Source organism: Nanorana parkeri, unplaced genomic scaffold, assembly GCF_000935625.1.
Source record: "Nanorana parkeri isolate BGI_ZX_2015 unplaced genomic scaffold, ASM93562v1 scaffold1863, whole genome shotgun sequence".
In the NCBI taxonomy this organism is placed as follows: domain Eukaryota; kingdom Metazoa; phylum Chordata; class Amphibia; order Anura; family Dicroglossidae; genus Nanorana; species Nanorana parkeri.
The window spans coordinates 102342-119208 of NW_017308131.1; the positions used below are offsets into that span (position 1 = coordinate 102342).

Below are 16867 nucleotides of genomic sequence, written 5' to 3' on the forward strand. Positions count from 1 at the left end.
CAAGTGAGTGTTGTGAGTGTTGTCACCCTAGGACAGTAACATGCTACTGCTCCTAGGGAAACAACTCTGCTTCTTCATAGATAATGTACAGTGTCTGAGCGATGAGAGCCTAGGACAGGAAGTGTGTTACTGGCAAGATCAAAATTAAGGGAACGGAGCCTGAAGAAAGAAAACTGATCTAGTTACCAAATCTAAGGACTGGTAAGATGCACTATATTACATTTTGTTCTATTGTACATGCCTGTAGAATGCCAGGCAAAAGCAGTTGGATCGCTTCACTAGGTGAACGTCTCAATGAATCCTTCTCTTTTTTTTTGTTTTTTTGAGAATTCTGTTTATTCGATTTTACATATTTGTCACACATACAACACATAGGCAGACTCAATGAATCTTTCTCTTTGAAACAGATCTGTTTGAGTTATGTTTTCACTTTAAGACCCAGCTGTTCCCAAACTCCAGCAAAAATAAAATAGCTAATTTACACCCAAATCTCCTTACTATCCACACATAAATCCTAATAATCCTTTGAGCCTATAGTTATATTATACAGCCAAATTAAAACATGATATTTAACAGTTACTGATAGACAAAATGTAAAAACAGATACACTGTGTACAAGTACGGATAAAGGCAAAGTTGTTAAAAAAAATTATTTTATTGCGTGTCTTTTCATTGCTGTTTTCATTCCATTCAGATCTAAAGAGGTTTGAACTTCTCATGAACTTGCCCTCCAATGTGGTTTTTACAGAAAAATCCTTTAACCTGGAGGTTTGTGGCAGGTGAGATTAATGAAAGCAATCTTTTGTCTCCTGCAGCTCACCATAGACATGGGATGTCCGTTAATGTCTCTCCAGTCAGCCACACGAAACCGAGGCCCATAAAAATCCAATTTTATTGTTATAATTTCCATGCAAAGTTCAAAATACAAGAAATACACAACCACAGTATCTCTCCCTCTCCAACGCCTCTCACGCATTTCCCCACATGGGCTTAATCATAGAGATGACGTTTCTTATTCTTCCAAGTGCTTATACCTGCTGAGTACTGCCCATCTCACAGGTGATGCCTAAGTCGTTAACCCCTGGATGTAGCCAACTTGGTTGGGAATACATTTCCAATACCGTATACGTGAAAACTTCAAAACAGCATCATGCCCCTTCAATAGAAAGAGATTAATCTCTGGATAGAATTTAAGTCTCTGTGGGAGAAGAGATGAGATTAAAGGAGAACTATGAGGTGAGTGATTTTCACTCAGCCTCATAATCTGAGCCGACCTGTGACAATGAAACTGTCACAGGTCCGCTCAATAGACCGGGAAGTGAGCGAACACATTCCATTGCTCGCTCACTCCTCGATCATGTCCCTGAAGAGAGCCGTGACTGTCACTCACAGCTCCCTGCAGGGATCCCCCTCCGATCCCCTGACTGGCGGAAAGGACGGGAGGAGGCGGGTACCGCTGGCTCTGCCTCTAGATAGGCAGAGCCAGCTGTCACTGACGCAGCTGGGTGGATCTCGACAGTAATGTTGGGATCCGCCCCGGCTGCGGCAGTCTTAGAATACCACGAGCTGTAGCTCGTGGTATACTGAGCTTTTGGTCATGGGAGGACGCTAGTATATGTCCTCTCCTGACCCTAAAGAGAACTATGGGGAAAAACACTTACCCCATAGTACTCCTTTAATAGTTAATAGCTTACACTACTCGTTTAAATTGCAGCCTTGCGTGATTGCAGAAGGCTCAGTTTTGCTATTAAAAATCTACATAACAGCTCACATGTGAAGCAATGTGATACAAAGAGATTCTTTTCATGAGATTTCAGTAACATATTTAGTCGCCGTTCCTTGGAGCACGCATTGGCACTCTTTCTGTTTTTCCTATGCGTCGACGTTTGTCAAATGTGCAGGGAAAAAAACTCGGGATGCTCCCAGCTGAAAATTCTGCATGAGTTACTTTCCCGCATTTGCCACAGGTGTGACATCCATTCAAATCACACAAACACATGTCCTTGTGCATTCATGCTACGCAAAGTTTCTTTAAAGGTGCTCTTTCTGTTTTATAAAATAGCAGAGATAAAGGCAGCTCAGCTTGTATTTTACAACAAATTACATAAATGCAGCCTTTTCTTCACCTGTTGTTTTGTAGTTATACCTATGGAAAGCCCGTACAAGGCACCCTATATGTTGAAGTCTGCTATAATTCAATTGCGTTCGATTATTATGCATATTCTTATGGCACTGAAGAAAGTGAATACAAAGAAGATAACTCTATAACATGCATTAAAACAAGAGACACAAAGGTAAATAACTTTTCTTCAAATGGCTTTTCTCAATTTTAGAAAAAAAAGAAAATAATACTGTAGCGCGCCCCCTAAAGAGCCGCAGAGAATAGATGGGTCTTCTCCTTCTAGTTCAGTAGCCACCAGCCCTTTTTTAATAGCACCAGCAATAGCGACACTTCTAGGATAGAAGAGGCTCAAGTCGTAGGGTCTTTTTAGTATTCATTGCAAGGTAATAATTAGGAGAGAGCGTTAGGGTTGTAGGACACCCGAGATGAAAAAATGGAGGGCAGTGTCTTCACTATCAGTAGTAGTAACGGTAGTTCCGTAGTAACTGGTCCTATAAGAACGACCATGAATAAGTAGCACCAGAGGACAGCCAGGAACAGTTCACAACTCTGAGGTGGAAGAGTCACAGGACTTACAGTGCACCAACCAAGGCCTCTGGGCTCCCACTACCTGCCACATGCTGGGGCCTAGGCCAGGCTTCTTGCAGCACACAGACTTCCTCCCAAGGAGAATCCCCAGGGTAGAGACAGAGAGTTCTGGAAGGTGTTCCCCAAACATTTATCACCTTCCTCCAGCCATACCCCTGAGTGAGCCTGCTCAGGGATTGGTCAGAGTCAGATGCATATTCATAACATAAGGATTGACCCTCCCACACTGTATGCTGGAGGCCCAACTCAGCAATAGTCCACCAGACTTAGGAAAACCTTCAGATCTCAGAATAATCAACCTCCAGACTAACTACAGTCTAGAACCAAACACTAAATTTAATATCGACATAGCAGAGAGGGCCACCATACCAACAATTGATATGTGTTTTGGGTGAAATGAAGCAGGGTGGGATTCTCTCTCTGGCCCTTTAGCTTATTCTGTGACCTCAGCTGAGATCTCTCCCTCCACCTTTGGCATGGATTTTACACTCCATGCTTTGCTTTTTCTTTTGCGTGACTACCACTTACTAAGAGTGTAAACAAACATACTGGATACTCTGGTAGAAGCATCATAGGCATACATGAGGATTTTACTTACATTGGCAAGACTAGTAGTTTTGCTGACATGCTTGGACAATGATAATTAAAGTAATTTAGCAGCATATACAGTATTTTATCTGTGATAGTAAGACAATCCATACCACAACTAAGCTATAGAGATGTACTGTACATAAATATAATTTATATAATTGTGATTATGTCTATGGGAGTAATTTGCTTTAATCTTCTCTAATTTTGCAGTATGTTATTCAAAATACTTTCCCAACTCTTTTCTCAAGTCTACACCTTTTATACAATACTGACACTTTGGTGTCTCGTTCCCTGTAGACTGACAGTAAAGGGTGCCTATCCAAAGAGATCAACCTTCAATATTTCAATATCACACGGGATATGACAGAGCTACAGATTTCAGCTTCACTGACTGAAGATGGTACAGGTAAGAGTTTACAAGGCATCTATTAGCGTGTGTAAGATCTGTAGTCTCCTAGTTCCATCCCTAATAACAGCCTTAGTGGCAGGTTTACATTTGGTAAGAGCAGGCTTCTGCCAGGGGCTCAAGGACTCCAAGGAGCACATGCCTCCACGCACTGGTCCCCTACTTAGAAAAAAAAAGGTCTTTCCGCAGTGACAAATAACAGTTGCTGACGGGACATGTGTTTATAGGGAGCATCTGATGGCCCCACCTATATCACATTTCCTTTTTTTACTAACTGGCACTGAGGTGGGGAGGGAAGTAAGAAGGGCAGATGAAAATTAGAAGATATAGATGTAGAGATTGGTAAGAGGAAGGTGTTATGTGGTTACATACCCTCCTCTTCCCTGCACCTTTTCTAGCATTTCACTCTGCAGGATCAACTGTTAATTTATTAGCTGGGTTCCCATCTATCTTAGAAGTGTCTGCTATAAGAAGCTACCTTGAAAACACTTTTTGCAGGTTTCATTAAAATTACATTATAACAATATTGTTATATTATATTTTAAGTAGTGCTTTATGTGTAAATCAAAAGTGCATCCTTAATGAGCTGCGTGATAGTGTAGAGAAAGTGATAGTGTTTCTGCAAAAGGTGTCCCCCAATGCCCTTATAGTCACTTTTCCTGTTCTCCCTCATTGCTCCCTGCTCCTTCACAGCCAGCACTGAAATCAGGCCTGGGCTCTGGCACAGAGGAGCAGGTCACTTGTATCCTCATACCTGAAATGTATTATTATTCTAAAACAACAACAAAAAAGAGGGAAACTATTCCACTACCATAATCATATATAATCAAATGCCACCCAATATATCTATAAACTACTAGATACACAGATATATCAATAGCTCTCTCTTACCCATACCTAGGTAAAAAAATAGACTCCACTATTATTTTAAATGCAAAACAATATTATATCTAGCTACATAAATATTGGCTCACCAGATTCAAGGGTGCCAATCCATGGGTTTCCAACCATGGATCTGGCAATTTATGAAACTTTTGTATTTCAACACGGGGGCTGCCTACTAAAGTGCTGCCATAATTTATTCTGCAGGGTCTATGCTTTTCACAAAATATATCGTTCTGCAGTAATGGCTATGTAAGCAGCAGAGTTAGGCCCCGTTCACATATAGCGAATTGTCGCGCGATTTCCGCCGCGATATCGCGCATTTTTGCCGCGCGATATCGCGAGAAGTCGCCGGCCAATGTTATTCAATGGAGCTGTCTTAACTCCATGTTGCCCGTCGCTCGTCGCGGTCGCAAGTCGCTTCTACCGGACCCTTTTTTCGGCGGATTTTGCGCGATTTTACTTTTTTTCTATGGAGCCCGACGGGGAAGGTCGCGCTACCGTCGCTGGATCGTCGCTGGAACGTCGCCCCGAAAGTCGCGCTATCCCGGCCGTGCGGATCCGCTGCAAAAGGTATGTCGCTATATGTGAACGGGGCCTCAAAGATGACAGATGTTCTTTAGGCCCCATTCACACTGAGCGATTTATGGAGCGATTTTTGCAGCGATATCGCTCATATTTCCGCGCTACATCGCTCTATGTAGCTTCACCAATACATTTCAATGTAGCTGTTCACATCTCGTCGCTCAATATCGCTCAATATCGCTTGTAGCTCGTCGCTGGTAGCTTGTCGCTCCTACATGACCCTTTTTTAGAGCGATTTTGAGCGATATTGCTCCTGATTGCATACAGCCCAATAGGAAGAAGTCGCGCGATGTCGCGCGACACGTCGCTCAACGTCGCTCAATGTCGCTCGTCGCTCAATGTCGCGCGATTTCCATGTCGCTCAGTGTGAATGGGGTCTTATACAGTTCCTACCTGAATTTGAAATAAGGCAGGGGGTTTTACCAATCTTATTTCAGGGAGTATTGGTTATATACAGGAAGAAAACATGACAGCAAATTTCTGTCTTCCAGGTCACACAGAGAAAAGTAAAGCTACTCTCAATCTCCTCAAAAGCCAGCACATTAAATTTGTGGATACTGACTCTGTATACCACAGTGGACATCCCTTCACTGGCAAGGTATGGAGAATTTGTGAAAAAAGAATACAGTTTTAAAGTAATACACTGGAATATTATAGTATTTAACTTTTCCTTTTATTTAGCACCAAGATATATGCAGAATTGTCCAACCAATTGCTTTCTTTGGTACAAGACATACAAATACAGTTCTAATCTACTTACAGCATCCACTAAAGTTTTACCCCAAAAGAAGAATCTTTAATAAGAGTATTATATCGAAGTTGTCAGTTCATGAAAATGCTTGATTGTTCACAGCACATTTAAAAACAAAGGAAAACTGCATAAAGAGGTGTGAATCCATCTTCAGTGAGGCAGCTTGAATCTTGAAGTCTGGTACCTGCCGGGACTCGTGTGCCATGAAACCGTTTGCTGGACTGAACATGCGGTTTAGTGTGGGAGTGCAGCCCAAATCATGTGTTATTCTGCAGAAATTGAGGCAGCATGATTGAAAAGTGCCCACTTCAGTCCATGCAGCGGATGAATCCGCTTGAGTAGTAGACATGTAAATATTCAAACAATTTGTTTAGTTTCAGACTGATTCTTTTTCTTTTTTGTAATCATATTTGATTAGGTTTGTTATTTGGTTCGGTCCAAATGTTTTGCTTTCATTTTCGATCAATTCTAATCTGTTTGGATGGAGTTAATTATGTTGTTAAATTGAAATAAGTGGGGTCCCCCTAAATTCCTACCAGACCCTTTAGGTTGATATTTATGAGGATTGGGCCAGAGTTGTGGGGGTCTGATCTGAATTCAGTACTGCTTTAGAAGGGGCACCACTGGGTTTGTGGATGGAGATCATCTCCCTCGAGGGGGGCAACTCTGAACCTTTCCCTGGGTGACAAAAAGTCTAGCTTCCCCACTGGTGCCCGCTCCCCCCTTGTTAATAAGTAAGGGGTGGTTGTTACCCTTTACCAAATAAACAGAAAGAAAGTAAATAAACACACCACATCAGTTTGAAAGTCCTTTATTAATAAATGAACACACCAGACAGTTTTTGACAAGTCCTTTATTTATTTATTTTTAAAACGCTGTAAATCCATCATTCACATCATCCAGCAATATAATTTCCCATCAATCATGCCCGTTGCTCGCCGACTCAACTAAAGAAAAAACATGTCACTGCCACGTCCACACCCGACAAATGCAGGATGCCAAATTACAGCTTTGCTCCAGAATGTAATGAAAGGGGCAGAGCCAGTCGCGACATCACTAGACTTCCTACGTCCCTTTGTTTACATCCTGGAGCAGAGCTGTCACATGCGTCTGGTATTTGGGTGACATCACAAATGTCAAAATTTGAAGAAATTAGTCCACATTTCAATTCAGAACAAAACTTACATGTCCATTAAACATTACGATGGTTAGTTACATTGTGTAAACCAGAAACTACATAAACACTGCACATTGATGAACATTGTCCTTCAGTGTGTCTCACCAAGCCTGCCATGTTGCCACTTTGTATCTGTGTTTGAGCCTGCTCTATATAATACGGATTGGAGTCCTTCACAAGCTCTCACTTGTGTCATGCTCTCATCCTTATACTCCATTACAAAGAAATGTTGTTTCAGCTACTTGGATGCAGCAGTTGATTTTTAAGCTTGCAGGAACAATTTCTGGCTGAGTGTTTAGAAACTGAAGGATTGACACAGATCTGTTTTACAAAGTAACAAGACCTCATCTGGAGTACGCGGTCCAGTTCTGGTCACCAGTACTAAGAAAAGATGTCCTTGAGTTGGAAAAAGTCCAGCGAAGGGCAACCAAACTAATTAGGGGTATGGAGGACCAGAGCTACGAGACGAGGCTACTAAATTTAAACATGTTCACATTAGAGGTGAGGAGATTAAGGGGGGATATGATTTCCATGTACAAAATGTTTAATGGTGGTAGCAACATTAGCGATAAACTGTTTAAAATTAACTCCGTTACAAAAACTAGAGGCCATAACCTAAAATTGGTGGAAAAAAAATTCCAGCACAAGGTGCGAAGGGGGTTCTTCACAGTAAGATCAGTTAGGGTCTGGAACTCACTGCCACAGGCGGTGATTTCAGCAAATAATGTGGAATTGTTCAAGAAACTTTTGGACGATTTCTTAAGGGACCGTAATATACAGGGGTACGGGTACTCCTAGAATGAGATCCTAATAGGTTGGACTTGATGGACTAATGTCTTTATTCAACCTCAAATACTATGTAACTATGTAACTATGTAACTGATATCCCAGCTGGTTTACAAGATTATGACATACTGTTATTATGTAACAACAGCGCTATATGAATTGGAACTGGTGTGTGTAGGTGATTGAAGCATGTATAGGAGTGATTGTGGTGTTATGACAACGTTGCCATTGTTTTTAGTATTTTTCACTATGGGAGCTTTTTTCAATAGGATGTTTATATTACACACTTTTGTATACTGAGCTTGCATTTAACCCATTTGCTGCCACTGGCGTATGTATCGTGTCGGTGGCAGCGGGGCACCTTTAAACAGACTGTTTAGATATGTAAAGCCGGGAGCGACGCTGATTGCATCTCTTTTTCGGTTCCTCAGCTGTCATTGCTCGGCTGCAGAAGCGAGCAATAAGCTATTTTAAATAAGCTATCTGCGCTTCAATAGCTTATTTAGAGTGGAAAGGTGATATTAGGGGTATTTTGCACCTCTAGTGTCACCTTAAAGAGTACCTGTCACTGCCAATATGCTATCACATTGGGGGCTTGTAAGCCCTCTATGTGATAACAATTGAGTTAAAAAAAATATATGTATATTATTAAATAAAATAAATGTAAAAATAATATTTTTGTTTAAAGTCACCCGCCCCCGCGAGCATGCATGCACGAACGCAATAATGCAAACAAGCGGCTGGTCCGCCTACACCCGAAAATTACAATTGTGCTACACTACACGTGTTGAGTATTGCTGCGCACACTAGAAAGAGAGCAATAATTATAGGGCCAATAATCACGCATAGCTCTGATGACCTGTACGGTCTTTTAAAATTTCACCTTTGGACAATTTGGGGTACTGTATTTTGTCACCGTTTCAGGTAAGCACACAATTTTTTTACCTGGGCATGTGGGGTATCTATTTACTCATCCTAACCTCATCTGTTATATCTGACACAAAAAATGGGCATTATATTGTGTGTTTTGGCACTAAAATTGACTTAAGTTACTTTTTTACTAAACTTTTGGGTTTAATAAAGAGTTGCGCTACTATTGTACATAGAAATTTGCAACTGCCACCATTTTATTCTGCAGGATCTATGCTTTCGGAAAATATTATTATCAGGGCTTGAAAAATTTTACGGTGTCTCACCAGTCAGTCAAAAATTTCACCAGTCAGCATGACCGGACTATAGCCAATCAGTTCGCCGCGGGCGGCTTGAGAGAGTTAGAATGAATGTAAAGCTCCCGGCCGGCCGTTTAATTACAACAGCCGGCCGGGAAGCTACTCGTCTAGCACTGGCGTCCACTCGTCACAGACGAGTGGACGAGTGCATTTTTCGAGCCCTGATTATTATTATGCAGCACTTTACAAAACTTAGGGAGACAATACAATGAGCAATACAATTTCTGTACAGGAGGTAGTAGAGCCCTGCTCGTGAGAGCTTACAATATGCTTTGGGGGTTTTAAGTAATTTTCAGACCTAAAATGTGGATTATAACTGTGGAAAAAAAAAAGTCCTTGGCAGTGAAAGAGTTAAAGGGATTTCTTGTTGTTCTTCTTTTTTGTTATGGCTTCTCCTATTTATATCCTTATTTATAAGGTGTGCTATCAACGCATGTAACATGATTTCTATGGGCCCCTCAGTGCACATTGACACATTAAAAAGAATTTGAATTGTTTTCTACAATTTATTGCGAGCATTAATCAGATAGGTGTGCATGGTTTGCTGAAAGGCGAAGCACTAATAATAAGGCCTGTGTGTAAGAAATATATTGTATGAGTATGTTCAGAGAGGTATAATAACATTCTGATATATTTGACCCTTTTCTTGTCCTCAGATTGTGGAGGGTGATAGTAAAAAGCCCATGGCCAATGTGGCTGTTGTGATATCCTTACTTGATCATGATGATGAAATTCAAACTGTGAAGACAGTAGAGACCAACAGGGACGGATTGGCTGATTTTAGACTCAATACTGATTCTTGGAAAGGTATTTTAGCAATAAAGGTAAGTTACTACCATAGAAATGCATTTCCACAGTTCATATATTATATCCACAATTCAACTTACTTTGGATTCAAACTAATGACCTTATTTTCTTCTTTTAGTATTCAAAATTTGAATTTTAGTGAAACCGAATGCAGGTACAAAATGCAAACAGTGGGAATTTATCTCAAGAGTTAAAGCAGACCTTTACCCATATCTTTAAAATAACAACAAACACACCTTCTGAAATGTTTAGTTATGACAATCTACAAACACATTTTTCTAGATAATTGCCGGCTTTGTATTCTTTACATACCTTATTTCTCTTTTCTTCCAAAGTCTTCTGACAGTGGCCAGGTTTACTAAGGGCAGATTACTAGCTCTCCTTTCACTTCCTGAATTTCTGGCACATGTGTCTAGACATGTGACTGGGGCATGTAACCATGCACATCATCTCAGGGGAGGAAAATGCCTTTCCCTGAGATCTTGTGAGATTACAGATGAGATTTCCCATCAATGCTCTGCTGATGACAAGGCAATTCCAGTGTGCATTGCTTTGGCAAAGTGAAGTCATTTTACCCATTCAAAGCAGGAAGTTAATGCTCTGCAAGTATATTACAAAATCACAGCATTTTACACCTGACATGTCTATGTTATTATTAATCATCATAGATAGAGGGAAGCATTGGTAGAATTAGATTTTTGAGTGTAAAGGTCCACTTCAAGCAACTGTAGTGATAACAGAATTTTAACAATATAATAATAATAATAATTTAAGGTGATAAGGTGACTGATGTGCATTAAAACAATGAAGTAATAATCAGTGAGAGAGCACTGTTATGAATGATAAAGTCAAAAGGCAATAGGAATGGTAACATGCGTAACAAAGAAAATGAAAAGGGTTAGGGAATAATATATAGAATGGAAAAATAGGAGGGAAAAACAGGGGAGAAGAAAAAGGAAGGGAGGGAAGAGATGTGTGCTGCTGAAGGGGACCTGTGTTGTAATGTAAAGAGGTGTTTGTAGGGTTATTAAGCATTTATCAAAACGTGGAGGTAAAAAGTGGTTTATCCATGGGTCCCGTATTTTCTCAAATGTGGACATTTTGTCTAGCAGTTTTGCAGTAAGTTTTTAATTTATGAAGATCCACTAAAGATGCCTTTTAAATGCTCTTACTGAGAACAAATTAGACATCCAGGCTTTGGAGATAATGTCCTTAGCAGCAGTTAGGACATGTAGCATAAGTTGGAAACGTGGCAGAGAAAAGAAATGGGGTTTGACATTGAGGAGAGCTACTTGTGGAGTAGAGAGAATATGGGTGCCCATGAGTATTGACAATATTCTATAAATTTTGGCCCCAAAGTACATACTATGGGACAGCTCCACCATGTAGCTATATAGGCACCCAATTCAGTGCATCCACGAAAGCATTTACCGCCATAGTTTGGGATAATATTTTTCAGATGGTTAGGAACCATATACCTTCTGAACAAAAATTTATAATTAGTTTCAAGAGCTAGTGCATTGATTGAGTATTATTTAGTGGATATCCATATCTGGGACCAGTCATCATCACATAAATGATGATCAATATCTTTCTGCCATTTTTCCACATACGCGTGACATGGAGGAGCTGTCCCACAGAACAAGAGGCTATAAAGTTGTGAGATAACACCTGGGGTGTGGGGGTCTTTATGGTAAATATTCTCAAATGGTGTCATAGTTGAGAGATCTTGATTGAGGAGACAAAATGTTTGATTTGGAGGTATCTAAAAAGTTCAGAAGGAAGGAAATGATATTTTGATTGGAGATCTGAGAAAGATTTTATGCAATGTGCTACTTGTATTCTTACCCACATTAAACCCATCTTTTTCCCGAGTGTATACTGAGGAGAAAAATAATTCAACACCTCGGCCCTCTCCCTGTCATTTGTCACTAATCTGCCGTTCTCATCTTTTTTTGGGCCGACCTGCTCTTTTCTTACCTTTTTACTGTTTATATATTGGTAGAAATTTTTGGGGTTCCTCTTACTGGCTGTGGCGATATGCTTTTCGCACTCTATTTTAGCTGCTCGAATTTCATGTTTACATCTTTTATTACATTTCTTGTAGTTTCGGAATGCCAATGCCGTCCCCTCCATCTTATCTTTTCTAAATGCCACGCTCTAGTCTTTGATGTATTGTTTTACTGTTTCATTTAGCCATGCAGGCTTAGTTATTGAAATGTTTATTTTCTTCCACAGGCACAATTAAAATCAGAAGCTGGTGATGACTCTGATGAGGATATGGAATCCTTTTTGCGTTCTGACCATGTGAAGTGGCTCCATCCCTACTACTCGGAGAGCAACAGCTTGCTGAAAGTGGAAACTATAACAGACACCCTTCCATGTGATTCTGATCTGTCGGTGAAAGTGGATTATCACATCAATAAAGATCAATTGGATTCTAAAACAGACCACATCTCATTCTTCTACATTGTAAGTTTTTTCTTGAAGATAGTTTTGAAATAAAGGGATTTCAGTTAGAGACGCCACATTTTACACACGTCCGTGGCAGCAGGGCCCCGTAAACTGACTCCCAGATGCTATTGCATTTAGGAGTCAGTTTAACTTTGTTATGACCCCTAATGTCTCTTTTAAGAGAACCTATCACCTCCAATGTGCTATCACATAGGGGGACTTGTTCGTTAAGTGTAAAAAATAAAATTATTATTATTATTTAAAGCCTCTACATACATGCACAATGGACCTCTCTTCCTCTTTAAGTATCAATAATTAAGAGCAATAATTATCGGGCCATTATTTATTGTTAGCTGTAAATCGGTGATCTTTAAAGGTTTTTAAAGCTTTGCCTATGGACAATATGACAATCTCTGTTTCATGGGCTCACACAATTTTGAGGCTTGACATGTTTGACATTTATATACTTGACAACACTTCATCTTTTATATTTTCCTAAAAAAAATGGGCATTATATTTTGTTTGTGTGCACTAAAATTAAACTGAATGCATTTTTATATGGAAATTTGGGTTTGATAAACCTGAATTATATATATAATATTGTGTGACATAAACTTACAACAATTACCATTTTACTCTCCAGGTTTCTGCTTTCAGAAAAAATATCATTTGGGGGAGGGGGTTATTCAATTTTCAGGCCTAAAATATGCATTTAATAAGTGTGCAAAAAAACATATCTGGCAGCGAAAGGGATAAACTAGAAAAAATACCATATCTATAACTGTGTATATGTGTGCATGTGTGTGTATTTTATTTGTGGTGGTGGCTGAGGATGAGCCGAACATACCTAGGTCCAGTTCAGGGCAGGTTCAGCAACCTTTTGATAAGTGGATTCCCAGCCCCATTGAAATTAGTGGGAGCCTAATCTGTAAAATAATTAATAATGGCCTGGGGGACATGTATTAATGCAGGAAATCTAGTAACCCATTAAGTGAAAATTTTAAATGGTGAAATTCCTTTAAATTACCTGTCTGAGGGGTCCCCAAACCTGTCTTAACTGGCACATCCATACAATATATACAATGTACTACAGGAACACTGTCAGTAAAAATAAAAAAAACTCTACAAATATTCCACTATTCACATTATCACATCATCTAGTGATGTAGATCTCAGTGATCCTCATCAGCTGCAATAAACCATATCCTCCAACCCAACTGCATTGATGGCCAATTAGCAACCATTAAAAGTAGAAAGCTTTCATATATAGTATCATAGTGGTAGAAATACTGCTGTTATATACACTGTTTGGCTCCTGACAATGCACATTTTAATCCCAATCTGTGTTAAGACTGAATTTAGAGCTCATTCCTAGTAATGGACAGTGCGTTCGTAACTTCCACCACTTCATTTTTGGTCTCCCTTGAATACAGTGTCACTCCAGGGCTGCTGTAAAACAATAGCAAAACCGTATCCTGTTGCCTCCTGCATTGGATTAGGTTTAGTGTCTGTGTCGATAGGCTTTGGACTTGTATCAGTGCCATCAGTTTATCGGTTTAAGATGCTTCTGAGATCATTCAGAATTCATTGACAGGTGCATCTGACCTGCTGTTGATTTCCTTCTGACCTGCTTCAAGCAATACACATCTATGAGAATTCAAAACCCGCTTGAGGAGAACCAAACCTGTTAACACAGGCCTTTACTGATATATTGATAAGAAAAAGCTCAGAAAAGTCATGTTGAGACCATAAAAAGGGAACTTTCAACACTGACATATTGGGGTTGATTTACTAACCTTATAAACACACCACGAACATGTATACACCTCTCTAGTGTGTTCCCTCCCAGCATGATCTATGGGTGGAATCTAAACACCTTTGTAGTGTGTACACACCCAGCAGGTGTGTTGTGCAAAGCCCTGCATGAATTACAAGGTGATGTTGTGTAAATTAGCTCTATGTTGTGTTGCTTGCGTTGATGAATGCAGGAATGTAAATGCATGAGCTAACCATTTTTGTCTAAACTGTGAAGCAGCATTATATATGCATCATGTGCATGATTTTTCCATATATGGCATTAGTGGAAATATGCTTTTAGAGACTTTTTGGTTGATAAATACGTTTTGCTGTGTGAAAATCACACGCACCTGGTGCGTGCGTGTGTTTAGGTTAGTAAATCACCCCCATTGCATCTCCCAATCACACAGTCCAGCAACTTACTATACCTTTACATATTTGAAATGAATCCTTTTGCACCCATAGGTCAAATTTGTTTCAAGTTATGGTTATTATTATTATGTTTTGCTGTTTGTCCCTTTTGGAAGATTTCTTTGCACTTCCTGTGAGAGGTAATCCCCTCTAAGACAGTTGTGAGGTAATTCGCTCATAGACAGTTGTGAGAGGTAATCCCCCCAGTGAGAGGTAATCCCCTCTTAGACAGTTGTGATTGGTAATCCCCTCAGTAAGAAGCAATGCGCTCATAGACAGGTTGACCTAAACAGTTTTCCCCTGGGCTAGAGGGTTGGCATGGGGTTTGGCTCCCCCTGGGCCCGAGGGTTGGAATGCGGTTTGGCTCTATCTGAAGCCACAGCAGGTATGGGCAGGCAGCTCTAGGTGTCTACACTGTATACCTGCAGCAGGTTTTATGTTCTATACACAGAGCCTCTTTAAGGTGCCTTCTCTAAGTCAAAACATTTTCTGTTCAAGTATACAATGGCTGGCAGGACTATTGTTCTGAAATATGGGCTCCTTAACCTATGTTTTTATGGCATTATTCTGCCATAAGTCACACAAATGATCCTATTGCAATGCTATATCAATCTACAGATAGCAGTATAAATATGTAAAGTGCAGTAAGACAAAACCAGTTAGACTGTATTTTCCGCCATTGTAAGACAAGATGGAGAAGCCTAAGGATGTCATTGCATTATCATTCCTTTTACAGATACGATCTGGTATTGGATTACATACTCATAAAGAATATAAATTGGATGTCGCTGAGCAACCAAGTAAGTGTTATATTAATGATAGCTTGAGATAAAACATAAACCGTGTTTTATACAGTTCCTTGTAATTGGCCCTGTTTCCCATTGGCACTAGCATACAATAGATTATCAGCATAGGTCTGCCTGCAGATGTTGTTACATTGTTAATTGAAGAAGTTGCCCAGTTTTCCGTCTTTCTCCTCCAAGTGGAATTGCCAGTTGCAGCTGATATGAATGTAAAACCTCTGCGTTTTTGATGGTGCAGTAATTGGAGCTGATTTGAGGTCTATAGGTGCAGGAATTGGGAATGATCTGAGGTCTATAAATTATAGACTTTGGGGCGCGAGGCGGTTGTTTGCGGTTGCTGTGTTTAAAAAAAATAAGACATGCCATGCTTTTGCAGTGCACATCACCACATTCCCACCACAATGTGGTGGTGTGAAAGGTGTCCATCCATGACAAGGCAAATTGTGTTGTCTTACTCTCTAACGACTGGCTTGGTACCGATGGATTGGTGCAAAGCCAATGTGGTGCCTATATTTAAAAAGGGATCAAAGTCTTTACCAAGCAATTACAGACCCTATTGTTACCCTCAATAGTTGGCAAGATACTTGAAAGTTTGATCAAGGATCACATGCAATTGTTTTTGCTTGGAAATAATATAATCAGTACATTTGGGTTGCACTGGAAACAGCCAGCACAGTCCCAGTGCAACTAGTGTGAATGGACCCTTAAGGTGAAAATTTATAGTCAATTTATAGTCTGCACTATTAACATATAAATGCAATACAAATCTCACCTTGTGTTTACATTGTGTTACTATTTTCTTTTTACTGTTGTAACAAGACAAAAACAGCTAGCAGGGAACCAAGTGAGAAGGAAATGACACTTCTAGGAGAGTTCTGTACACAAAATGTTGTACAGAATGTTACTTGTCCATGGATATAAGGAATCACAATCTGAACTTTTGGCACTAGCTGGCCACAGTTTAAAATCTTAATATTTATGGTCTGGATTATACTGATTGCCCCACAGACCCTGGAGGACAAACTCTTTTGGGATGTTACTCTTCCCAGATGGCTTTTCAGCCTAATATTATAAGATGTATTCTGACCCCGCATTTAGTCATCCTTTTTTATAACTTTTGTATCCACATGGGCCTCCACCCCTCCTCCTTAATAGCACATATAGTAATGTTACGGAAGCCCAGCAAGGATTCTATGGATCCCCACAACTACAGGTCAATGTCACTCCTTAACATCGATATTGAAATGCTATTCAAAATTCCTGCAGCCACAATTATCTCTTCATACACATTCTTATCCAAAAGCAAGTCCACCCATCTAGTCCTGGAATTATATGAACTATGCTCTGCAAAAATGGCAAATTCAGACTTTCTTTTTTAGGTCAGAGCCTTCTCTGTTCTTCTTTTCTGAAATACCTGGCCTCACCATCAAATAGAACAAATTGTCAGCCCCTATTGGATCTTCTCAAGCGTACCTTAA

The 16867-nt window shown here is 40.0% G+C and overlaps 1 protein-coding gene across 1 annotated transcript in view; it reads left to right on the forward strand.

The window, feature by feature from the left end:
- LOC108799966 (alpha-2-macroglobulin-P-like) overlaps positions 1-16867 on the forward strand; it is a 77807-nt gene that overhangs the window by 8009 nt on the left and 52931 nt on the right. The window contains exons 4-10 of the mRNA XM_018571916.1: positions 695-779; positions 2141-2294; positions 3599-3707; positions 5666-5772; positions 9774-9945; positions 12182-12396; positions 15323-15386. Of these exons, the coding sequence (XP_018427418.1) occupies positions 695-779; positions 2141-2294; positions 3599-3707; positions 5666-5772; positions 9774-9945; positions 12182-12396; positions 15323-15386 (906 nt within the window). The remainder of the gene's footprint in view (positions 1-694; positions 780-2140; positions 2295-3598; positions 3708-5665; positions 5773-9773; positions 9946-12181; positions 12397-15322; positions 15387-16867) is intronic.